This window comes from Bubalus bubalis, chromosome X, assembly GCF_019923935.1.
Source record: "Bubalus bubalis isolate 160015118507 breed Murrah chromosome X, NDDB_SH_1, whole genome shotgun sequence".
Taxonomy (NCBI): Eukaryota; Metazoa; Chordata; class Mammalia; order Artiodactyla; family Bovidae; genus Bubalus; species Bubalus bubalis.
This window is the reverse complement of record NC_059181.1, coordinates 17,434,322-17,460,419: the sequence shown is the minus strand read 5'-3', so window position 1 is coordinate 17,460,419 and position 26,098 is coordinate 17,434,322. Positions and strand designations below refer to the sequence as shown.

At 46.8% G+C, this 26,098-nt stretch overlaps 1 protein-coding gene across 4 annotated transcripts in view; it reads left to right on the top strand.

Annotated features, from left to right (window-relative positions):
- The first annotated feature begins 2,888 nt into the window (after positions 1 to 2,888).
- WWC3 (WWC family member 3) overlaps positions 2,889 to 26,098 on the top strand; it is a 110,241-nt gene continuing 87,031 nt past the window's right edge. For all 4 annotated transcript variants that reach the window (XM_006050693.4, XM_044937200.2, XM_044937201.2 and 1 more), the window contains exon 1: positions 2,889 to 3,196. In XM_006050693.4, the coding sequence (XP_006050755.3) occupies positions 2,904 to 3,196 (293 nt within the window). In that variant the 5' untranslated portion in view covers positions 2,889 to 2,903. The remainder of the gene's footprint in view (positions 3,197 to 26,098) is intronic.

The following is a 26,098-nucleotide window of genomic DNA, read 5'->3' as shown; positions in this document are numbered from 1 at the left end:
GATGCTGTGTGGGCCTGTAGATGAAGCTTTTTCAGGTAGGGGCTTCAATGTGTCTCCACTTGCATGCATGACATTTCTTCCGAATTCTCCTCGGTTGATGTGCAAACGAAATTAGGAATACCTGATGTTGTCTACAGGTATTCCTGTAGATGGAGAAGGAAATGGCAACCCACTCTGGTATTCTTGCCTAGAGAATCCCAGAGATGGGGGAACCTGGTGGGCTGCCATCTATGGGGTCACACAGAGTCGGACACAACTGAAGCGACTTAGCAGCAGCAGTAGATGTTGTCATGATGATCAAATGGTGTATATTTGCTAAGTGTTTCAAAGAATAAGCACAGCAGACTGTCTCTCAGCAGCTACATGTGCCAAGGGGCGAGGGCTCAGGACTTGGGAATTTAAAGACCCGAACCTCAGTTTCCTCATCCACACCATCTTCCTTTCAGTCTCCCAAGGCCTCCCCTGAGTTCTGAATCTGAAGCCACACTCTGGCTTGGTTTGTAGAAAAGTCACAGTCCCAGGTGCCTATTTCGGGTTTAGTCCTTGACTTGAGGGGCAGGGGCGCACAGACTCCTTCCTGTTCTCTGCAGCATCGCTGCACCTTATGGGTCCACCGTCAGTCCAAAGGAGTCCAGAAGAAGATCTTATCGTCAGTGAAAGGCCCGTCAGCACTTGCCTCTTAGCTCCTCATGGGCTGTAGCTTTCCCCCACCCCTGACTCTTTATCTGATACCTTTTCATCTTGCCTTCCCTTCTGTGAGTCCTTTGATGTGTGTGGGTGTTCTCTCTCTGCAGAGGTTGGCATCACTCCAATGCACTCCAGCCCCATTCAGGATAATTTCGATAGCGCCCAGATTTGTGAAATTCTGAGATGACATGATGCCTGGGAGGGCGGGGCGGGAATTCGGCTTCAGCTTGGCCATGGTGGGTGGTGGGGTGACTGTGGCATGGGCAGGAGGAGGGGCACAAGGCGGTGGCAGACCCCTTGGTAATAAACCACGGCAATCAGAAGGGAAGATGTCACAGCGGGGATCCTCAGCACTGGGCCATTCTCTGGAACACACAAGATCACAACGTATTCGCTCTTTTGATACTCTGTGCCCCTTTGCCTTGGACATCTAATAGCTGTGCATGTTTCATTAAAAGGACTCCAGCGGTGGAATTTCCGGCATATGACATTCGGGTGGGGGTAGACTCTAGGGGAGCAAGGAAGCTTCTGTGCTCTGGGGGGAGAAGAGGCGGAAAGGCTTCTTTGGACGTGTCCTAATTACAGTCTCCATGCCTGCACATTCCTTTTTAAAACAATTTTCCCCTTATAAAAGGAATAGAACCCTTTTACAAACCATTTCGAAGGCAAATAACTAAAAAAGCAACCATCCCACTGAAGGAATGCAAACTGCTGTGAGCATTTGGGGAGATTTTCCTCCCTTGCTTCCCCTATGTAGCTAGATTTGGATCGCTGTTAGGGTTTTTATTAGAACTTTTTGTATCACTGTAACAGTGTTTTAAAATCTCTCTGATATTTTCCTGTTTCCTGGCATTGTCTTGTGGCCAGAGATCTGGGGCACTAAATAACTGGGGAATTTGGAGCAAGAAGAGAGCCAGCCCTGTCTTTGGACTTAATTTCTCCTGCTACGAGTTGTGCATGTAACATAAAATACCAATAGCCATAGAGGTTTCATGTTTTAGGAGCTGACCTGGCTTCCTCTCAAGCAGAGGCCTACTTGGGTCTCCACTCAAACCATCGGATCTCCCAAACTGGAAGACGGAAGAGCTCAGGGCAGGTCAGCAGGTCTGACCCGGAGTGGGGACTTCACATCAACCCTGCTGGGGCTCTCCTAGCAGGGACGAGAAGTGGCAACCTAACCAGCTCCCCACTTTCAGGTGTCCCCCAGGCCCCAGCCCAGAGGACTGGCCTCAGGTTCCTCCTCCAGCTAGGGAGCTCCTTCAACCTCCCTTCAGGGGACCTACCCGCCTTCGCAGGGGCCACCCTCGGTATTTAGGAGACCTAAGGCACAGCTCCCCTCCCCCATCAAGTGGGCAGATAGGAGGACCCCAGACATCCAAGGCCTGGGAATGGGTGCAGCGAGGTGACCGCCCTCTCCCCCGGGAATTGTTTGGGTCCCAGGAGTCAGCCCCCGGCAGGCCGCGTCTGCAGCCCGGGTGGGGCCGCCAACCTCCCGGCCCTCCTTCCTCTCCGCGGTGGCCCGGGGGCGGACGGACGCGGCGGCGCCCATTCTGGCCCCCGTGCGGTTTCCCGGCGAGGCCCAAGGAGGTGGTGGAGGAGAGAAGAGGGAGGAGCGCGCGGAGCAGGAGGGGAAGACCGAGGAGCAGGGGGCGAGCGTTGGGAGGGTCGGAACAGCCGGCGGGGGAGGGGGAGTAGAAGCAGCGGGCGGGGGTGAGGGGGTGGGGGCCAGAAGGGCCGAGAGCCAAGGAGCCCCCAAGGGAGATTGGAGGCGGAGCAGCCAAGGGAGATCGAAGGGCTTGCAGCAAGCAGGGGAGGAGCCGCCGAGGACGAAGGGGTGGAGGGAGGGCCGGGCCCACCGACAGGGCGGGGCCTATGTAGCCCCGCCCCTAAGACGGTGCTGTGAAACGAAGATGGCCGGGCGAGCCGCGGGAACTGAGGGGCTGCCGGCAGCGGCTGCGGCAGCTCTGGGGCTGTGACTCCACGCGCGGCGGCGACCCGAGTGATCCAGGCACTGCAGGCGGCGGCGCGCAGGGCCGGGTGGGCGGCGGGCGGCAGGAGGCAGGCGGGCACCGGTGCGCGGGCGCCGGGCGGAGGATGCACCGGGCGCGGCAGGCGGGTCCCCGCGGCCGCCCCCGCGCCCCGAGCGCCGGGCCTTAGTGCTGGCGGACGAGGCGGCGCGCGTGGGGCGGCCGGGCGGCGGCGGGGCCCGCGCCGTCATGCCGTGGCTGAGCGGCGGCCGGCGGCGGCGGCGGGGACAGCCCCGCGAGGCCCCGCGGGAGCCACCGCAACCGGCGCAGCCCCCGCGGGAGCCGCCGCCGGCCGCGCCCCCCGCCGCGGCCCCCATGCCCCCCGCGCCCTCGGCGCCCTCCGCGCCGCCACCGCTTCGGGCCCGGGAGAGCGCCGAGCTGCCGCTGCCTGCCGGCTGGGAGGAGGCGCGCGACTACGATGGCCGAGTCTTCTACATCGACCACAACACGCGCCAGACGTCGTGGATCGACCCCCGCGACCGGTAAGGGCGGGAGCGTGGGCTAGGGTTAGGGCGCCCCATACCTTGGGCCCAGGGAGAGGATCGAGGACCCGGGGGGCCTCCGGGGTCTGGGCGAAGATCGTCCGTCCTCCGGGCCCAGAGAGGATCCGGGCGCCCCCCACCCCCGGGACCCTGGCCGAAGATCGAGGCTCCCCCTCTCCCGGCCTCGAGCCCCTGGTGTGCGGAGCCCCGGCTTCCACCGCGGGACGAACACTCTGACTTGGTTCCCTCACGTCACCCGCTGACCGATGCCTGGGAGCTGGGCGCCTGTAATTTCCTCTCCAGGGGCTGATGGATGGCCATCTTCCTTTTTCCGCCGCAGTCTCGCCCATCCCTGCCGGGCCTCTGCGGCCCACCGCCCCCGACTGTGGGCCCACAGGCGCCCCTCAGCCCCGCGGTGGCCAGATGAGCTGTCATCTTGTAGCACAACCGTGCGTCCCAGCCTCGTGGTGTGGGTTCCTTGTCTGGCGGCTTCAGCCTAGTTTCCAGCGAAGACTGTGCCAGATGGGACACTTCAGAGTCTTTGGAGTAACCATCAAACTGGGGTGGTTACTCTTCAGCGCCTTAGAAAGTGACTTCAAATTCTAGTTGAAAAAGCCTTGTGTACTGCGGCCAGAATGGACTATGATTAGACCCATATGCTTCTGGGATAAAGGGAAAACAAGAGTTGAATTTTAGGTTTCCTTTCTGTGCAAGATCTGAGGAGAGCCTTCAGTTGTCTCATTATTCATGTGAATGAATCCCCCGGAGTGAAAAACGGATGCTTCCAAAAGCAGTGCTAGATTGCCATTGAGTTTCAGGTAATGACTTTTTCGGTAACATTTTGTTCCATTGCCTGTTGGTTTCAGTAGTTCAGCTGCTTTTGGGGAGAGGCATTTCGGGATTCTCTTGAAACCCAGGGATTCCAGTGATTATCTGATATCTTGTCCTCTCTGGAGCAACTTCTCTCCAAGTTGGGCCCGAGTACCAGAAAGGAAATACTGCAAGCTTCCCAAATGATTTTAAGACTTGAAAAGGCCCAGCGTGGTGATGGGCTCTTACATCCTCCTACCTGCACAGGAAAGGCAGCGCTACATGGCACTGGCCTTTGAAAATAAACTTTTCAGGAGGGAAGCTGCTGAATTATTGTTTGAAGATTTCTCTAGGTTCAAATAGGGGAAGACAAAGAAAGGCAAAAGGCTCGTGGTTCCCTAACATTCTCTTTGAACCTGGCCAACTTCTGGACTCAGAAACTCAGAGAAATTATAGCACAGTTTATTGGCTTAAAAAGGTGCTTCGTTATTTTGAAAATCAGGTGAGATCATATTATAATTTTAACGAAAGCCTAGAGCCACAGCTGTCTGATCAAGCCTTGGAAGGTTCTGGAGTTGGTAGAACTGCTTCGAATGTGGTGCCCTTCTATGTTGTGTGTCTGTTAAAAATCCAAACAACTGGAAAATGAACCAATTAAAAGTACTGTTTTGCTTAGAAAAGGTGAAGACCCATTTTATGAAGATAATATAAAACAGTTGTGGTCACATTGGAGTGAGATTCATGAGGAAAAATATAAATGCAAAAATTTTAATTTTATTGGCACAATTCAAGACATAGGTGAGCTGACCCACAGAAGACAGCTGGTAGAAACTTCCTTTCTGTGTATTTCATACACATTGCCTGCGTTCCTCTTTCCAGAAAGCTGTGTTACCGAATGACATTTTCATCCTTTTCAGACATCACTCATGCTACAAAATTTTAAAAAGTCCAGTTTCTAATGCTCAGAGCGTCGATGGAGTGAACAAAAGTGGATGTTTTGCATTTTTTTGTAAAGTAAAAACATGTGTACAGTTTTATGAGACATTGTTTTTATAGTGAGTGAAAATTCAGTAGGGGACAGCTTGCACTTCAGCTCCCATAATACCTTGCCCGAAATATGTATGGAATGTTCAGCAAGCCACAAACATTTAAGTGGAGTCTACGAAAGGGTGTAAATGCTGTAATAGTCATTCTCCTTCTTCTTTCAAAACACTGCCGATTTTTATTAGTGACTGGTTATCCTTTAAGGTTGTGATTGATTTTTATGATATGGAAAAAATTGTGTGTTGGAGCACAGCATTTTCTCCTTGTGTATCTGACACTTAAAACCCTTTTTGAGTCAAGTTTAATTCACACGACCCGAAAACGGTATTCAAGAAATGAAGACTTTACCCACACAGCTTCCAAATGGAAAACTGTCAGAAGAGGCAAATAAATAGGTTCTTAAAGACAATGAAATTATGGAGAAATAGATGAATGTAGTTGGTAGGTGAAGATTCTTGCTGACTGAAAGCATTTCATATATAATTTATGAAAAGTGTAATAGCATAAAATATGCTGCTGTAAGCAAGGTAACCGAGGGCCAAGGGTTGTGAACAAACTCTTCTCGAGTTGTACAGTAATTCCATTCAGTGTTGTGTCTAACAGCATTTGTATTGCCAGCTCAGGGCATGTTGGTGAATTATTGTAGCTGGACTTTCTTTTTCACGTTACAACAAAGAGGTTGCAAACCTAGGGAAATATCTTTACAGATGTGGTTACAGATGTGTAAAAAAATCTCAGTATTTTCAAAACAGAATTCTTTAATTTTTAAAAAATTAATTAATTTATTTTAATTGGAGGCTAATTACTTTACAATATTGTAGTGGTTTTTGCCATACATTCACATGAATCAGCTATGGGTGTACATATGTCCCCCATCCTGAACCCCTTCCCACCTCCCTCCCCATCCTATCCCTCAGGGTCATCCCAGTATACTGGCCCTGAGCGCCCTGTCTCATGCATCGAGCCTGGACTGGTGATCTATTTCACATATGGTAATATACATCAAAACAGAAATTTTTTAGTTGGATTATGAACTCAACTGCAGGTTTAAATTCACTATCTCTGCAGATCAGTACTGTGCATATAATTTTCATAGTTTTCTGGGAGTCATACCCCAAAACTTTGTTTAAAAATAAACAGTTGGAACTTCCCTGGCAGTCCAGTGATTAAGACTCCTTGTTCCCAATGCAGGGACACGGGTTCGATTCCTGGTCAGGGAACTAAAATTCCACATGCTGCACGGTGAAGCCAAAAAAATCAAATCAACCAGTCAATAAAGTTAATTCACTGTTTCTGTGACTGGTATTTTCTGTGGGTGAGTTGTGTATGGTTTACATTAGTGGCACATATGTATTCCACATATATTAACTTGGAGGTCAGTGGCCACTTTATAAAAAGGTATTTACCATTTAGATGGAAAATACAGGAAGAACTTTTTTGCCTCTCAGAAAAATTCAGTGCCTTTGATGGTTGTATATATGTCTGCTTCTTTTGACGTTGTATTGTTATTAACCTTTAGATGGACTGAGCGGTTGAAACTTACTGTTCTGTTTTCCATAGCTCAGTTGGGACTGTACATTACTGGAAATGCCAACCTCAGGCACTCTAAGAGTGGTGGACATAGCACATTTGAGATCAAAGCAGAGTATAAACGATCAGGATGATAGTGGCAGGCCCAGATTATATTATGACAAAAGCTTTTAGGTATCCATTTTTTCACTAGCTGGGGTTTGACCTGCGCCACATGGAGAAATCCTGTGATATATCAAAAGTCCTTTGAACAGGCTATTGCTTTAAAGAGAAAACAATCCATTGTTCTCAAATTTTGCCAGGTTGAAGCCCCACATAACAGGGCCAGATGACACAATTGCTGTCTTCTTAGAACCTGTATTCAGTGTTAATTAATAGGAGGTTTACTGTATTTTGGGCTTCCCTGATGGCTCAGCAGTAAAGAATCTGCCTGCAATCCAGGAGACACAGGAGATATGTGTTCGATCCCTGTGTCGGGAAGATCCCTTGGAGAAGGAAATGACAACCCATTCCAGTATTCTTGTCTGGGAAATCCCATGGACAGAGGAGCCTCACAGGCTGCAGTTCATGAGGTTGCAAAGAGTCGGACACGACTGAGCATGCACTCAACTCAACTTAGTATATTTATCCCACAGGGTCTATTTTGGGATTATTATCAACTTTGTGATAAATAATGATTTTTCCATTTTTCATTCTTTAAGATTATAGGTGTGTGTGTGTGTGTGTGTGTGTGTGTGTATTTGTATATACATAGAGGAGTGTCTTGCTTTTAAATCCATAAAGAGGGGACTTCTGTAAGAATCTTCTTCCATTTAGATTATCAACAACCGTTTCTTGATTTGTTCTTGGTCTAATATCTTTCTTTTTTTTCTTTAAGAAAAGTGAGTGGAAAAGTCATTCATTTCTAAAAATAGCTCCCGGATGTTTGGAAATCTCTAAGTTTCCTTTTCTTCCCTGTCGCTCTGATTTTGGAAGTGGAAATTGTGTTTCCCCTTCTCCCGTAGGTTCTACTGCAGAAACCCGTGGGTCAAGTGACGTGTTAAAGGTCACTTCAACACTTGAGCCCAGTGAGTTCTTCTTGCCCAGGTCCTTTTGCTATTTGGCTGCCTTTCCAGTAAATTCAGTAAAATTAATCTGATGGAATAAAAGCAGAGCTAAAATTTCCTGAGTTCAGTTATTCTCATTTAAATCCAGTCAAATGAAGTAATATTTATAGGTTCTTGGCCTCCTGTATGCTAGGATAGTGGATGGAGACCAGGTTTGTGTGGGAGATGGGAGACCCAGAAAATGTAGACAGTGGTGGTTGCCAGACACCCTCAGCAGAAGGTGGTGGCTTCTGAGAAAAGGAGGTGGCTCACTAGAGCCTGGGAGTTCTTTATCCTTGTCCATTGTCTCCTAGGTTGAGTGTATCTCATGCTTCCTTAGCATTGGGGATGAGAAGAATGCTGCGGACAAGGAACTGCTAGGTGTTTGGAATAAGGATGGGAACCGGTTAGCTTGACTGACCCAGAGTCTTTGTGTTAGGCAGGTCAGGCCCAGGCAAGACCACGTGGAGCTTGAATCCTCCAGCTTTGGGCTTAAAAGAGCCAGGATGGCCTCTTTCCTCTCCTCATCTTGCATGTGAGGGCCACAGCCAAGGGGTACGTCCCACCCACTGTGGGAGGAACCAGGACTTGAGCTAAATCTTCTGACCATGATCCAATGCTCTGTCACAGACGCCACCCCACTGCCCTGTCCCTATTCAATTTGAGGCATCCTGCCTCTCTTCATTCATTTGTTGGCTCATCCGTCCATTCATTCAGTAACTGTTTCCCAGCCTCCCCATCTCAGGCACCCTTCCGGGTCCAGGAAGCACCAGTGGCGAGCACCAGCAGATAGGTGCCTGCCTCCGGTGGGGCTCACACGTGCTCATGTTCTATTTACCCTGAGGCCTCACTGTGTTCTTCCTGCCTCCTGCTTTCTCCCCGCTGGGGTCCCTTGGGTCTTAGGACATACGAGGGGTGCTGCTCGTGGGCCACATGCTCCAGGGCACTGTCACTGAAAGCCGACAAAGGCTGCGTGAGCTGTCAGTGGGACAATGATGGAACTGAAGCCCAGGGGCTTGCCTTAGTAACCTTGCTTCCCAGAGCCAACAAAAAACGCGTCTGTCTGACTCCAGACTTGAACCGAAATCTACTGTCTATACCTTCCCCTCCCTTGGCTCAGTAACCGTGTGCCCCCTGTGCTATGTTCGATTCCCCTGGTTACTTTTATCTTATATTCATTGTTGTTTGATATTTAACAGACCTCCTCCCTACCCCTCCCACCCAGATAGAAGAATGGCGCTCCAGAGATGTCCATGGCCTAGTCTCCTAAATTGATTAATAAGTTACCTTCCCACAGAAATGGCCTTGGTAGGTGGGATTAAGTTAAGAATCCTGAGATGAGGTGATCATCCTGGATTATCTGGCTGGGCTTAGGGTAAGCAGAAGAGTCCTGACCAGAGGGAAGCAGAACGCTCAGTCAGAGAAGGAGATGTGACAGCAGAAGCAGATGTTGGAGCTGTGTGGCCAGGAGCCAAGGAATGTAGGCGGCCTCTCAAATCCGGAAGAGCCAGGAGGTGTATATTTCCTTCGTGCTTCCAGATGGAATGCGGCCCTGCTAACACCTTGCTATTGGCCGAATGAAACTGATTTTTGACTTCTGACCTCCAAAACTGTGAGACAGTAAACATGTGTTGTGTTAAACCACCTGCTTTGTGGCAGTTCCTTACAGCAGCAGTAGGAAACTCCTGCACCCTGTGTGGTGTTTTCCCAGAGAGAATGGAAGGGTCTGGTCAGCCTGGTGTTGTTTGATAAAAGCCGCATGGGCTGAGGTGTCCTGGGTGCTCAGGGGCTGCTGGGCCAGGCATTTTACATCCGTTTTTCTCCCAGGCTCCTCACAACACCCCTAGGAGTCCTGTTCCTCGTGAGTGGGGCCTGGAGTTTCAGTCATGTGAAGCACCAAGTCCTGCTTGATGAGCTAGCCACGTATAAGCAATGGACAGGGTGCACTTCTGAGAGAAGAAGGCAGTCAGAAATTGTCAGAGGTTTTCACAGAAGCTGATGGACCTGAGCTAGAGATATTCAGGGCTCTTGGATTAGAAAAATTGAGGATTATGTCAGAGAAATTGTGACGAGACAAGCAGTGTACAGGACTTAGCCAACACTTAAATTAAGGCAGAGGAAACCAGGAGGTGGGGGGTGTCAAAGGAACCTTTTTTGCTGACACCTTAGAAGTAGTTGGGACTCAGCAGGGGCCGGGGTGGAGGCCTCCTATTAACCCCACTATCAACCATCACTATTTTTGCCACCATTGTTGATGATGGTGTTATGTTCAGTGATTTGGTTATGTAGAGAAACAAGTGGGGTCATTCAGCATGCTGTACTGCTGATAGACAGGGGCCTAAAGGGTGTCCAAACTGAGCAGGTGTTACTTTAGACTGGGGTTTCGGAGCCCTGGCACTGTCAATGTTTCAGTTCAGTTCAGTCACCCAGTTGTGTCCAATTCAGGCTTCCCTGTCCATCACTAACTCCCAGAGCTTGCTCAAACTCACGTCCATTGAGTCAGTGATGCCGTCCAACCATCTCATCCTCTATCGTCCCCTTCTCCTCTCGTCTTCAGTCTTTCCCAGCCTCAGGGTCTTTTCCAACCAGTCGGTTCTTCACATCATGTGGCCAAAGGATTGGAGCTTCAGCTTCAGCATCAGTCCTTCCAAAGAATAGTTGGGACTGATTTCCTTTAAGATTGACTGGTTTGATCTCCTTGCTGTCCAAAGGACTCAAGAGTCTCCTCCAAGCTGTGTCTGTGAATGTTTAGGGGTGGGTAGTCCTTTATTGTTGGACTCTCCTGCATAGTGGAGTATAGTTAACAGGACACCTGGACAGGTTGCAGCATCTCTGGTCTCTCTGCTGAGTGTCTGCCAGTAGCACACCTCTCCAAGTCACGGCAAAACCAAAAGTGACTTCAGACATGACCAAGTGTCTGCCAGGGAGCCAGGTGGCCTGATGAAGATGCTCAGTTGTGTCCATCTCTTTGTGACCCCATGGACTATAACACGTCAGGCTCCTCTGTCCATGGGATTCTCCAGGCCAGAATACTGGAGTGGGTTGCCATGCCCTTCTCCAGGGGATCTTACCAACCCAGGGATGGAACCCATGTCTCCTGCATTGCAGGTGGATTCTTTACCATTTGAGGCACCAGGGAAGCCCTCACCTACCATAGAACATACCATTTTAAAGTGCACCATTTAGTGGTTGTTCATACATTTACAAGGTTGTGTGACCACCACTGCTGTGTGATTCCAGAGTAGTTTCATCGCCTCAGAGAGAAAGCCTGTACCCATTAATAGTCATTCCCTATCTCCCCATCTCTTGGCAACACGAGTCTGTTCTCTGTGTCTCCAGATTTGTCTGTTCTAGACATTTCGTGTACGTGGAGTCATGCAGTCTGCGGACTCCTGCGTCTGGCTTATCTCACTCGGCATCATGTTTTCGAGATCTGTCCACATTGCAGCCTGGATCAGTGCTCCATTCCCTTTCCTTGCCAAATACTGTTCCCTGGTGGGGCTGCTGCCTTGGAGCAACCCACCTGTCCAGGTGTCCTTGCAGGATCTAGGAAGTAACTGTGTCTTTAATTCGACGAATGTCAGCTCCTAGCTGTTTTACTCACAGAAAAATGACCATTCCTCTGTTTACAGTGTCAAAATATAAACATGACCTTGTGTACTCGGTGGGGGAAAAAAAAAAAAGAGCTCTCAGACTGTCTGTGATCAGCTGTTGTCTGTTCTCATTGGTCTTCTGCTTGTTTTGGCTCCTTGAGAATGGGGAGCAGGCTTCGCCGCTGGAGATGTGCACAGTCTCAAGCTGGCTGGGAGCTTCAGGAATGCTGGCGCCTCCGCACCAGGGCCAGGTACCCCTGAGTTTTAAGCTCTCCTGGAGATTACAATGTACAGCCAGGAGTCACGGTGTAGCCCCAGGGCCAGTAGAGAAGTGAGGCATAGGAGGTGCTGATGGTTAACAGAATTGGGGGACTGGGTGCATTTATGAATTTTTCTTTGCCAGTTGGGCAAAGATGGTCATCTGTCTCATTTGGAAAGAGGAGAAGGTGCCCTCATCCTGTGTCTCATTGCTTGCACGACTGCAGGACCTTGCCTGTCATGTCAGGGACCAGGCTGTGTCACTCCAGCCAATTCGCCAGGGCTCCAGTCTCCAAGGGGTGGGGGAAGCCTGGCATTCAGAGAGCAGCCCAGAGAAGGTCTGGCTGCAGCCAGCCATCCTCACCCCCACCCCTCCATTGCCCTGTCCAGAAATGCCCCTCTTCAAAGAGGAAAGGAAAGATTGTAAAGGGTGGTGGTGGGAGGGGGTGGTGCTGGCCTGACGTAGGCCCTTCTGAGGCCTGCGGTACTCATTTATGAAACTTAACACACTTCATGGGATGGACCAACTTCAATGCCAAAGGAGCGAAAAGCTTGGTAAAAATTAATTGCTTGACATCCTAGTGACCAAAGAGCTGCCTGATGGAGTTTTTCTTTGCAAGCAGCTGTGTGCACTTCTCTCCTGCAGACCAGCCCCCCACCTGCCACACCCCAAGGCTCTTCGGGCGCTGTGCTCCGATACACAGGTGTGCATGCCTGCCCTTTAATAAAATGTGCAGGCCCTCAGGGACCTTGGCGTGTTTTTCTATGACACGGGGGACCCACTGAAGCATTCCTTCCTGCCTTATTGGAATGACACAATGTGGAAATATGCAGAACATGAGAAACTCCCCAGCTGCCCCCCTCCCTGGTAGAGCAGCATGATAATAGCTTGCTGTGTGTGGCCTTTTCTCCACCTGTGCCTAAGTGTATGTGCAGAAGCCCAGATCTTTGTTTCACAACTTTACATAAATGCAATCTTGCTGTCAAAAAATTTTTTTTTCTGTGACTTGCTGTTTTCCTTTAACACTATGTCTAGATGCTCTTTCCACCGTCAGATTGTACAGGTCTACGACCATGCTCTAAAAAAACTTGTTTTTATTGAGGTAGAGTTCACAAAACAAAATAACTCATTTAAAAATAAACTACTCAGTAGCACTTGGTACATCATCAGTGTTGTATAGCCACCCACTCTATGCAGTTCCAGAACATTTCCATCAGCCCAGAAGGAAACCTTGTGGCCATGAAGCAGTGGCTCCCCATCCCTCCTTGCCCAGCCCTGGCAACCACCAAGCCACCAGTCTACTTCCTGTCTCCGGATTTACCTGTCTGGACTTTTCATACAGGTGAAATCATCTCTATTTAATTCTGTACACATGGCTTCTTATGTCAGGCTTTTCTTACCTCGCCTAATATTAGTGAGGTTCCTCCGCATTGTAGGGACCTGGTTTTGTGCTTTTGCTCTTAATGCAGAGGACACACCGTCCTGTGATCCTGAGGGCTGCCAGGTGAACTTTGCCCACAGGAGCTGCTGTCACCCTTTAAGAAAAATCAACTGAGGGTCAAAGAAAAGAGCATCTTAATTTAGGTTTTAGTTTGTTACTTTGAGAAAGAGAGAGTCTAAAATATTTCACATTTCTTTTTAAAATTAGGCACAAGTAGCCAGAAACGAGCATGTGGTAGGATTTTTAATAATCTAGATGTGCCCTGTGAGATGGAGGATGAAAAGTGTTAGCTGCTCAGTCGTGTTCTACTCTTTGCGACTCCATGGAAGGTATCCCGCCCTGTCCATAGAGTTCTCCAGGCAAGAATACTGGAGTGGGTTGCCATTCCCTTATCAAGGGGATCTTCCCTACCCAGGCATTGACCTGGGGTCTCTTGCATTGCAGGCACATTCTTTACCATCTGAGCCACCAGGGAAACCCCTGATGATGGAAGATAACACATAATTAATATATCCTAGCCCTTTTCCTCAAGGTAATGCAAATACAGCTGGGGAAACAAGAAGGACCTATAGAAAATAATAGGCCGCAACGCAGCGGTTACCAGCCTGCTGCCAGGGTTGGTGGCGGGGGCAGTGAATGGGGGGATGACGGTCAGCCTTGAAGTCAGAGAATCTCAAGGGTCCGAGTACACTCCTGTGCCTTCACCATGCCCCCACACAAGTCCCTGAAGTTCCTTGTGGGTGGATTCTCTTACATGTACGAGAACAACAAGGCTTGTTGTCAGTCGCTGAACTGATGGCTGCCCCTGGGAGGTCTTAGGACAGGGGTTGGCAAACAGCAGCCTACAAGCTGAATCCGGCTGGCCACCTGTTTTTTATACAGCCTGCCAGATAAGAATGGGATTTTCGCTTTTAATTGGTTGAGAAAGAAAGAAGAGTGATGTGGATTTCAAGTCTGTGTCTATAGATAAAGTTTTATTGGAGCACAGCCACACTCACGTGATTAGTTATTGTCTGTGGAGGCTTTTACCCTTTAAGGGCAAAGTTGAGTCTCTGGACAGAGACCATGTGGCCTGCAGAACTGGAAATATCTACTGTCTGGCCCTTGATAGAAAACCATTTGTGGACCTCTCATCTTAGGAGAATACTGGGTCTAATCAAGGTGACTATTAGTTACTGGGGGTTGGGTGGGCAGGGGTGGGGCGGGAGACACAGGATAGGAAGACCCCTGCAGGAAATAGGAAGACCCCAGCAGGAAGTCTAACCAACCAGAGAAAAGGTGCTCAGAATCATAAAATCCAGTGAGGGACCCTTTTGTTACATGAACCCTCTCAGTAGAGATTTTTGTCCTCCCCCACCTGCCCCAAGGATGCTGCATCTAACTGTCATAAGACAACCAAGGCAAGTTAGATTAGATTATTTAAACAACATGCCTATTAAGACTACAGTTGACCCTTAAACAACTAGGATGTGGACTGTATCAGTCCATCAGATATTCTTTTCAGTAATGAACACTACAGCACAGAACTGTGGATACACAGGGCTGACTATAAGTTATATGCAGATATTCAACTTTGTGGTGGCTGAAGAAAGTGAGTGAAAGTGCTAGTTATTCAGTTGTATCTGACTCTTTGTGACCCTATATGGATTGTAGCCTGCCTGGCTCCTCTATCCCTGGAATTCTGCAGGCAAGAATATTGGAGTGGGTAGCCATTCCCTTTTCCAGGAGGTCTTCCTGACCCAGGGATTAAACCCTGGTGGCCTGTCATATACCCCAATACAAAATACAAAGTTTAAAATTGTGGGGAAATAAAAGAAACTAAGGTTTCAAGGTACAAAAAGTTTTAGTTCTTGGGAGAATTCAGATATGGGACTCTCATTCTTTTGTGTTCCTAGGTAAGCAAGAGCCCTGTTCTCCCATCTGTGCTCTATGAACTTGCATGGTCTTTAAAGGCCAGTTACAGGAATTGGGAATTGTGCGCATGTATATCTGTGCTTGCTCACAGCTGCTTTCCACATTCCCTTACCCCCTTCACAGACCTGGAATCACAGAAAGACCCCTTGGGACCCCACAGCTACTGATCCATGATGTCCAGAAAGGCAAATCCATCCAAGTGGATTAGTGGTTGCCTGGGGGTGGAGTTAGGAAAGGGGAGTGGGAACCAAGGATATGATTGGGGTGATGGAAATGTTCTAAAATGTCCTAAATGTTGTACATCTAAGTAAATTTACTAAAAATCATTGAAATGACACATAAAATGGGATGATTTTAGGGTTCGTAGATGATACCACAGTCAAGTTGTTTGTAAAATTCTTTTAAAGTAGTCTTATTTTTAAATTCAGGTGGTTACCTTGTCTTAATAGTTGAACAGACCAGGCTACATAAATTAGGTTGGCAGCCTCTAACCGTGCAGAAGGCTTCTGGTTTTCTTAAAATGTTCATACAGTGACTCCAGACACTTACCAAGAAGCCACATGTTAACATTGCCCAGGAATTTGACCGCCTGTAAGGGAAGAGTACCACCAGCAACAGCCTGATTTTACTAGGTTAAAAATACAGTTGATTTCATGAGGCAACTGACTCTTTCATTCAGAGGGATTTATCTTACAGAAAGACTTCCTAGCACTGCTGTCCATTTTAGAAAAGTTGATGTGGTATGTGATTATGTGTCAGTGTTTGGGGTGAAATGAAATTTGTGGATGAAGGACCAATTGATACTTGGCACTTTGGAGATGAGCATTTTTATCTTTCACATGTTTTTGAAAGAACATCTTAAAACTGTATTGGATGCTTCTTATTTCTTCTTGGATTTACTACGGTGTAACATTTTCTTGATAGTTAAGGTTTGTATGCATGAACATGGATAATCGCATGTTCTTGGAATGTACCAGTAACCACAAAGACCACTCAGACGTGGTTAGCCTTGATTTTAGGCATGGATGGTCTTGAGTTTGACTTAAGGCTCTATTGTTTCATGTGTGCCCTAAGGCAGTATTCGGAGTCTCTGAACCTTGTGGTTTCTTCTTTCAGAAATGGGGACACTAAGGTCAATGTCTAGTGTGTAGTAGACAGTCACATTTTAATTGTTCTTGTGGTCATACTGAATAAATAGTCATTCAGCTTAGTGATTCTTCGTCTTTTCTTTCCTGCCCATCAAAATTTCCTCCTTCTATTATGTCACTTATACTTTTGAGTTGCTTGCTTCATTTTCTTCTCCTTGTGTACCCCTGGTGACCCACCAGAGTAAGGACAAGTGCTCAAAGAGTGCATGATAACTTTTTTCTCTCTGCTTGGAGCTGTTCTTTGCATTCCCTTGGTTTTGTGGCTGGGAACCTGAAGTTGCTAGAAATGAAATGTTACGAAGAGGTTAGTACAGAGCCATCAAGCTTTGTGGGTACAGGGCTAGGTAGTATTGGGGGAGAATGGATACATGTATATGTATGGCCGAGTTCCTTCACTGTCCACCTGAAACTGTCACAGCATTGTTAATCGGCTATACCCCAATACAAAATAAAAAGGAAGAAAAGGGGCTAGGTAGTAAGTATTTTAGGCTTCGCTGGCTTTAGAGTCACTGTTGCAACTGCTCCGCTCTGCTTTTGTGGCTAAAAAGCAGTCATGTGTGCATGCTAGGTTGCTTCAGTTGTGTCTGACTCTTTGTGACCCTATGGACTGTAGCCCGCCAGGTTCCTCTGTCCATGGGATTCTCCAGGCCAGAATACTGGAGTGGGTTACGATTTCCTCCTCCTGGGGATCTTCCCTACCCAGGGATCAAACCTGTGTCTCTTATATCTCATGCATTGGCAGGCAGGTGCTTTACTGTTTGAGACACCTGGGAAGCCCAAAAACAGTCATAGGCAATCCCTAAATGTGAATGTGCCTGACTGTATTCAGTAAAAACTTACTTACAGAGAAAGGAGGCAGGCTGGGTTTGGCCCTTAGAACCTAGTTTGCTGACTGGTGATCGACATCATGCTTGTTTGTATACTGTGTTAATACCACCGAAGCTCTTACATCTTCAGCTTTCGTTGTAGTTGTGTTAGCTTGGATACAGATCTGAAAACACCCCAAATATGTACAGAAATTGATTTCCAGGTAGAGATGTCATGTTGCGGAATTTGGTCTTTGTAATATTCAGTGATGTTAGAGGTTTTACAGATTCACATCACATGGTGAGATCTTGTTTCATAATCAATAGACACGTAACATTGGACAGGTATTAAGAATTGAGAATTAAGAAGTTGGGCTTCCCTGGTGGTCCAGTGGTTAAGAATCCACCTGCCAACTCGGGGGACATGGGTTCAATCCCTGCTCTGGGAAGGTCCCACATGTGGTGGAGCAGCTAAGCCCATGCGCCACAACTATTGAGCCTGTGCTCTAGAGCTCATAAGCTGCAATCACTGAGTTCATACACTTAGAGCCTGTATTCCACAACAAGAGAAGCCACTGCAATGAGAAGCCCATGGACCGCAGTGAAGAGTAGCCCCCGTCGACGAAGAGTAGCTGCCAGCATCAGCACAGGGAAGCCGGGCCTTTTGCCTGGCTTGTACCAGGTTTGCCAACAGGGCTGTGAGGAATGCCATGGACCAGGAACTGCTGTGCAGCAGATGTGTTTCGTTCCTATTATTTTAGCAGTCAAGTGGTGCATTTTTAAAGAGTATGTCTTTAAAGAAGATTTACATATACTTTTGGAATGCTCATATAACATTGTCAATTCTTGGGTTTAGAAATGAATTATTGTTACTTAAAAAAAGGTGGATAGTTACTTTCTAATGACTGGGTGGTTTGAGATCTAAAATGATGAGGCTGAAGCCCACGGCAGCCAGCTCTGTGGAATTCTTTCACATTGTGACTTTCCCTCAGGAAAGGCACGTAGTCGACCTGGCGGCGCCAGGTTATGGATGGACTGACTGCTTTGGAACGCATCTCACATAGATCATTCTGATTGATCCGACCGAGGTCAACCACGATTGCCATCTCAGTAATCTCAGTACAAAGAGCCAAGACGCCAGACAGCAAGCCTCCCCCGCCTCCAATATTACAAACCTCCAAAATGTCACCATGCAGATGGCATATTGACAGAAATGTCAAGGATTACCAAGAATAGCTCCTTGCATTCCCATGTATTGAGGGGGAGAAGGACAGAGTACCATTTGCATTTTAAGTGCCACTGTGGTGGCCAGAACCAATACTTCCCCCAACTCTGTCTTGGGGCTTTAGATGTACTTTCCATTTTGAAATAAGACCTCATGTACTTATTTTACCTTGAAAATGATTAATAGAAGTCTTTTTCTTATGCTGTGTTTTATCACCTGGCTCCTTTAAAAATACAGATCGCTAATAAAGTTCTATATAAACGTGTAACTGATCAAATCCTTGTTTTTCCTGAGTCATTGTCAGCATTTCAGTTCTACTCTAAATCTAGTGTCAGTGCAGTAAATATTTGGAATCTAAAGTCTGCATTTCCTTCAGATGGGCTAACTTATCTGGTTATATAAAGTGGAGAAACACAGACTTTCTTTCCGTCTGTTTTGAGGTACTTAGTAGCCACTCAGTCATTGGCTGGTATGGGCGTCATCCCTTTTTACACCAGTGAAAATGACACCCTCGCATGTCCCTTCAGGGATGAGTGCTACTTTTGTCATTTTCAGGAAAATCATGTACATTAATCCCAACCAGGTTGGGAAGTAGGAGGAAGAACTAAGGTTTTTCAGGCAGTTCCACCTCCCTGAGCTGCGAGATGAGTTTGGAGTGTACTCTCCAGACTCGTGGATAGTCAAAGCCAAGTTGGATTCCACAGGAGCCCCTCATGGATTGCAGACCAGAAAACACGCCCGTGTGTCTTTCCTCTTTCCCCTGGCCTTTTTTTATGTTTCACTGGTGTTAGATTGCTTTACCTCTCCACCTGGAGTTAAAGAAGGTGCCTTGACCCATTCCAAACTACTGAAATAGACAAAGAGTGGGAAATTTTCTGAGAAGCAAACCGATGACATAATGGTACCGCAGGCATACAAGTTACTGGAATTGGTTTTGTGAAGCAATTGGCTGATACTGTTGGCAAAGCTGGGTTTTTTTCCTCACCAAAAAGGTAGCCCTAGATTAAAGTTGATTGCTCCCATATTAAGTTCTTTTTTCCTCCCTTGAAAGTAAAGGTAAAACAGAAGTATAACCTTGAGACTGTTGTTCTTTTGATCATCAGGTCTTATTATACTTCCTGGAAAGATGGATCAAAGGCAGAACTTTCCAGAAATAGGGATAGGAAGGTGCTGGAGAAAAAGTTTTAATTGTAGTGCATTTTGTTTATAAAGGAGCCAATGAATACTATGTACAATGGTCCATCACGGAAACTACCTCCACTTCGGTGGAATTGTGCAATGAAACAAAACCTCACATCTCCAGTCAGGATTTCTCAAGCCAGATTTCTGAAACACCTTCAGGAATTGTCACAGGGAACACTGTTGGAACATCAGACGCTTGAAGCCACAAGGCATCATGCCTGTTTCAAGAGAGGTTTTGAGCCTCAGGCTCCCATAGCCATTACAGCCTGTATGCGGGGCCATTGGCAGTCAGGTGGCCTGATGATGTCTCTGACCATGAGTATCAGCCAGCTCAAGAGTTAGATCATTCTTTCTTTTGTTGAGCTGGCCTGGGCGGCAGCTTCTGCTTAACCTTTCCCTCTGGTCCTTGTCAACTCTCACTAGGGTCCATTAACATTTGCCCTTATTTGGCTGTCCATAAGGAGCTAAAGCCTCTGACTGTGTGAATCAAACTGGAAAATTCTTCAGGAGATGGGAATACCAGACAACCTGACCTGCCTCCTAAGAAACCTGTATGCAGGACAAGAAGCAACAGTTAGAACCAGACATGGAACAACGGACTGGTTCCAAATTGGAAAAAGTACGTCAAGGCTGTATATTGTCACCCTGCTTATTTAACTTACATGCAGAGTATATCATGTGAAACGTCCTCCTCCAGGGGATCTGTTCGACCCAGAAATCGAATCTGTATCTCCTGCATTGGGAGGCACATTCTTTACCACTGAGCCACCAGGGAAAGCCACAGACATATCAAAGCTTCATTCCTTTTCAGAGCTGAATCCCATTTCATTGTCTGAGTAGAGCACATTGTGTTTACCCCTTTCTTTGTTGATGGGCATTTGGGTCGCTTCCACCTTTCGGCTGTTGTGAGTGGTGCTGCTGTGACACTCAAGTATCCACTTTCCGTATTCTTGGGTGTATACCTAGGAGTGGGATTGTTGGGTCATGCGGTCATCTGATATTTACCTTTATGAAGAACCATAGAACTGTTTTCCACAGTAGCTGTATACCATGTTACATTACAGAAGCAACGCATGAGGGTTAGTTTCTGCGCATCCTTACCAACACTTACTGTTTTCTGTTGTTATTTTTTGTTTGCTTTTTGAAAAAGTGACCATCCTATTGGGTGTGAAGTGGTATCTTGTTGTGGTTTTAGTGTGTGTTTCCCTAATGGCTCAGGATGATAAGGCTCTATCCATGTGCTTGTTGACCAGCTGTGTATCTTGGAGAGAGATACCTCTTCAATTCCTTCACCCATTTTTTGCCCATTGGGTTGTTTGCCTTTTTGTTGTTGAACTTTGGGAGTTATTTATATATTGTGAATGGGCTTCCCCAGTGGCTCAGTGGTAAAGAATCTGCCTGCGATGCAGGAGACACAGGAGATGCAGGTTCAATCCTTGGGTCAGGAAGATCCCCTGGAGGAGGGCGTTGCAAATCCATTCCAGTACTCTTGCCTGGAAAATCCCATGGACAGAGAATCCTGGCGGGCTACAGTCCATGGGGTTGCAAAGAGTTGGAAACAACTGAAGCGACTTAGCACACAGCGCATATATTATGAATACTGAACCCTTGTCAGGTATATGATTTGCAACTGGTATCCATTTTTGAAAAGTTCTCCTGGTGAGTTCAGTTAGCAACCAGGCTCAGGAACCACTGATCTGGACCAGTGATTCTTGGTGCTACCTCCAAACACCTGGGAAACTTTCTGAAAATAAAAAAAGTGCAGCCCTTTGCCCCCTATCCAGGGGGTTCTGATAACCCCTCTTTCCCCCTCAAACAGATAGCTACCTGGTGAAATAGTAGTTTAACTAAGGTTACTGACAACCTGGCTGCATGGATAGTGCATGCATGCATGCTCAGTTGTATCCAACTCTTTTGCGACCCCATGGATTGTAGCCCTCCAGACTCCTCTGTGTATGAATGGACTGGTGTCATCAAAGCAGAGAATCCGGCAGGTCTGTAGAAGATCAGCTGGCATCAGCTACCTATTTCCTGTTCTCCAGAATATTCTGTGCAGATAGTTTATATTCTGTGGGAACTTGAATAGAATTTTTGTATCTTACTGTTGTGTGAAAATTGTATAAATCTCAATTACATCAAACTGGCTCATAGTGCTTTTCAGGTCCACTATATCCTTCTACTTCTCTGTATGTTCATTCTATTAACTTTTGAGAGTTTGATATTGAAACTCCACCTAAAAATCTAAATTTATCTACTTAAAAAATCATTGTAATATATAGGGGAACTATATATAACTTTGTTCTGTATTTTCCAAGTCTCCTGTACCTGTAAATGTGTTATCGCAGTTTCATAATTCAAGAAATAAAAAAGAAAGAGAAAAAATTCAATAAAAAATAATATTCTGTGCAGAGCCATATGCTCACTCACATCATAGGATGGCCTGGCCTCCCTGAAGTACCACCAAGACTTATATTGTCAGGCCTCTTGGGAGGTGACATTTCATCTGCCTGTTTCTTCTCTGCCCATGGGAAGGGCACCTCAGCTCGCGTGTGAGATGCTGAGCTGTACACTTATTATTTCCTTCCAATTTCTTCTCATCCAGAGCGCACTGTTGGTGCTTGCTTGCAGCATTTCTGCTTTAATCAGGGTAATGTGGAACATTGTGCTACTCTGAAGAAAGATTCTGTTGTCAGTCTGTTTTCCCCCTACCTCATGACCTGTGCATTTTCATTGGAAGGACTGATGCTGAAGCTGAAGCTCCAATATGTTGGCCACCTGATGCAAAGAGCCGAGTCACTGGAAAAGATCCTGAGCTGGGAAAGATTGAGGGCAGGAGGAGAAGGGGGTGGCAGAGGATGAGATGGTTGGATGGCATCACCTGCTCAATGGACATGAGTTTGAGCAAACTTGGGAGATGGTGAAGGACAGGGAAGCCTGGCATGGTACAGTCCATGGGGTCGCAAAGAGTCAGACACGACTGAGGGACTGAACAACATGACCCTTAATTCTGAAGGAGCCCGAGAGCTTGGCTCAAAACTGAGAAGGTGGGATGATTGTGGGGTGGTTGGGGGAGCTTTTTTTTTAACTTTTGATTTATTTTTATATATTTTTGGCCGCCCTGGGTCTTTGTTGCTGCTGGGGCTCCTCTCTAGTTGCGGTGCATGGGTTTATCATTGCACTGGCTTCTTTTGTTGCAGAGCACAGGCTCTAGAGTGGGCAGGCTTAGTTGTTCTGTGGCATGTGTAATCTTCACATGCTAGGGATCAAACCCATGTCCCCTGCATTCGATAAGAATCAAACCACAGATTCTTAACCACTGGACCACCAGGGAAGTCCGGCTGGTGAAGCTTTCTAGTGGAAGTTCTCATCTGATAGGAGGCTGGATGTGGGGGCAAGAGAGGGCACACTCCCTGGGGTTCTCTGTATCACAGAATCTCTTCTTCTGCTTACATGGAAGTGTCTCCCGCAGCATCCTTTATCACCCTGGTGGGTCCCGTCTTGTCCCTGGGTTCCTAGGGGCTGAGGCTCTGCCATGTTCTTCCTTCCTGTACCTTCTGTTCCAGGCTATCCCCAGCCCCCCGGCCCCCCGTGTCTTCTGCTGGTCAAAAGTGACTTATTTCCATGCACACTTTGGGAACAGCGTAGGGACTCGTAAGAACAGATTTTGATGGGCAGAAGAAAGGTCATCTTGAAAGGATTCAATTCCATAGAAGCTCACGTGTTTTATAAATTCCAAGTTCGGGCACAAAGTATATTTAGCTTGGCAGTTTTTATAGGATCGTTCCGCTCAAGTGCTTCATCATGGTCATGCTTAGAAAGAAGGCAAAGGAAAGCGTTTGGAATAATCTCCTGGCCATCCTTCCATCTCATGCTTATCACTTACTCTGTGTACCAATTTTAAAGCAACCTAGACGTCCATCAGCAGATGAATTGATAAAGGAGTCATGGTACATACAGACAGTTATTACTGAGCCATAAAAAGAAACACATTTGAGTCAGTTCTTATGAAGTACATGAACGTAGACTCTATTCTACAGAGTGAAGTCCCTCAGAAAGAGGAAAACAAATGTGTATGAATGTATATATATGGAATCTATAAAGATGGTCTTGATGAACCTGTCTACAGGGCAGCAGTGGAGATGCAGATGCAGAGAACAGACTTGTGGACACAGTGGGGAAAGGAGAGGCTGGCACCGATGGAGACAGTAGCATAGAAACATGTAAATTACCATATGTAAGAGAGAGAGCCAGTGGGAATTTGCTGTTATGAAGCAGGAAACCCAAAGCTAGTGCTCTATGACAGTCTGGAGGGATGGGATGGGGTGGGAGGTGGGAGGGAGGTTCAGAGGGAGGGGACATACGTAAACCTGTGGCTTATTCATGTTGATATATGGCAGGAACCAACACAGTATTGGAAAGCAAGTATCCTCCAATGAAAAATAAATAAAGTAAAAAAATTGATGCCTGTTTTAGAATCGTTGTCTCCTTCTGAAAAAGGAGAAACTGACCCTGGGGTGAGCGTGGTATTTTACTGGTTACCACGTGCAATATTGTGAAATGGTTTGTTGTTTTTTTGTTTTTTGAATTTTTTTTTATATTTTATTTTATTTTTTAACTTTACGATATTGTATTGGTTTTGCCATATATCAACATGAATCCGCCACAGGTATACACGTGTTCCAGGATGGGGAACACGTGAAATGTTTTGAGTCCATGTATTTGGCTGGCGCTTTCCCTTTCTCTCGTCTTTGCCAGCCTGCCCTCATCCCTCTTGTTTCCCACGCCTGGGCTGAATAAATAATTATTTGAGTTATAAAGATATTTTAAATGTTCTAGGTGTAGGACTCTCAGTTTGAGAAGCAGATGCTGATTAAAGTAACTGATCATGTTCCTTACTCTGTTCACCTCCTGACTTCCTTCTTCATGGAGATGCCCGCTACCTCTCCCCCCATACCAGATGGATGACTATTTACCTTTGAGAGCCATACTTAAAGGAGATGGCTCAAGCTCGTATAAGGATTTCAAGTGCTAATTATCTAAAGAGTATTTAAAAGTACTGCTGCTCATGCTCCCTGAAAAATCAGTGAGGTCTGACTTCTGGGGTGAATCTGGAAGTCCCGGGTGATCTTGTTGCAGCCACTGTGAACATCCACTGTCGTCTGGACTCGATCTTGTTCACAATAATAAATGAATGTTTGCTGATGATTGCAACCCCGTCATGAAATTTTGGCAGATAAGCCTTCACCTTAGAAACCAGAAACATTAAGTTTTCTAAAGGGGAGAGAAAGGTGAAATAGCGAGCTTTTGTATTGTTGTGTACAAATGCAAATGCTGTCGTATTGTTGTTTGGGAGCAGTGACTGGTGGTCAGGGTTTGCTGTTCTGCTGAACGTGAAAACCACTTGTTTTTGTTGCATTGATTTCTTCCCTGAGCGTCCATCGCCCTCTTTGTGCCCCTACCATTGAGGGAGTTTGTCAGGTAGTAACGATTTGTTATTTATTTGCTCCCTGACTGAGCTGAATTCCTGGCGGAGAACTCCTGGCGCCTAGCATCTTAGATAGCTTTCCTGCAGTGAGTATTTAAACAGATGAATAGCACTGTACAGTTTTCATAAAGCTTCTCCTAGGGTGGGGTCCCCAGGCCTGCTCATCCTTAGCCAAGATCACACGCCTGAGACCATGAGCATCATTTATCCAAGCAGTGTGCCTGGTTCTGCATGGCAGGAGCTCCCTGTGCAGCTGGGACCATGTTCTGCCAAGGGTCTTCCCACCCATACATCTCACCTTGGTAGGGTGACTGCAGCCTCAAATACTCACCACTTGCTGGGTCCCCAACCAAACCGCCAGATGTCAGAGACAACAGGGAGTGGTGGGCACTGTGGCATGCTAGTGGGTGCCCCTCCTCAGGGGATGGCCCTCATCAGCTTTAGCCATTTTTGTCTTTGGGGATTATAATCTGCATGTGCCAGCTCTTCCAATTTTCAAGAAACTTAGAAATTCAGGTGTTTGGAACCAAATCTCCTGAGGTTAAATGCTGGAAATCCATTGGAGTTTTGGTAGATGACCCCAGGACTCTTACTGCACACCAGACAGAACGTCACCTGCAGGCTGAGTTGGCCCCGGGGCAGCCTTGGAGTCATGTCCTTCCAGCTCTTGCTGCCTGGTTGCCCTTCTAGACAGAGAGAAGAGGAACCTGGGAAGAATTCATAAAAGAATGGAATACAATATTATAAAGCATCTATACCCCTATACTGCACCCCCCGGTATGGGACGCCGGGGCACAGATTTATACTGAAAAAAGAGGCATATTTTATTTAATTTATTTTTTATTGTTTTAATTATGAAAGTATGATAATACATCTACAGGAGACTTGAAAAATACAAAATTGTGTATAGTTCCACTATGTATTATAATTATTTTTTAAGCAGGTAAGTTAAGACGTTTAGTTGGAGTTTCAATATCAAGCTCTCGAAAAATAATAGAATGAATAGACAGAAAGGGCTTATTTTATTGGTATGGACATGCCACAGTCCCATCCAGCCCTCTACCTACAGTTGCCGCTGTGTTTGGGTGTCTTCTCTAGCTCATCTTTTTTCTTTTTGTAAATAAAGAAACTAAAATGTGGTCATATATCAAGTAATTTTATACCCACTCTTTCTCCCTGACGAGTAGGCAAAGCACTTTCAAGTTATTACAGTGTCTTATTAAACACACTTTAAACATTATTCCAGGTAGGTCTCAGAAGGAGGGGAATTCTGTTTTGCTGTTTGCTCCGTTGGGCTTCCCTGGTGTCTCAGGAGTAAAGAATCCACCTTCGATGCAGGAGACGTGGGTTCAATCCCTAGGTTGGGAAGATGCCCTGTCG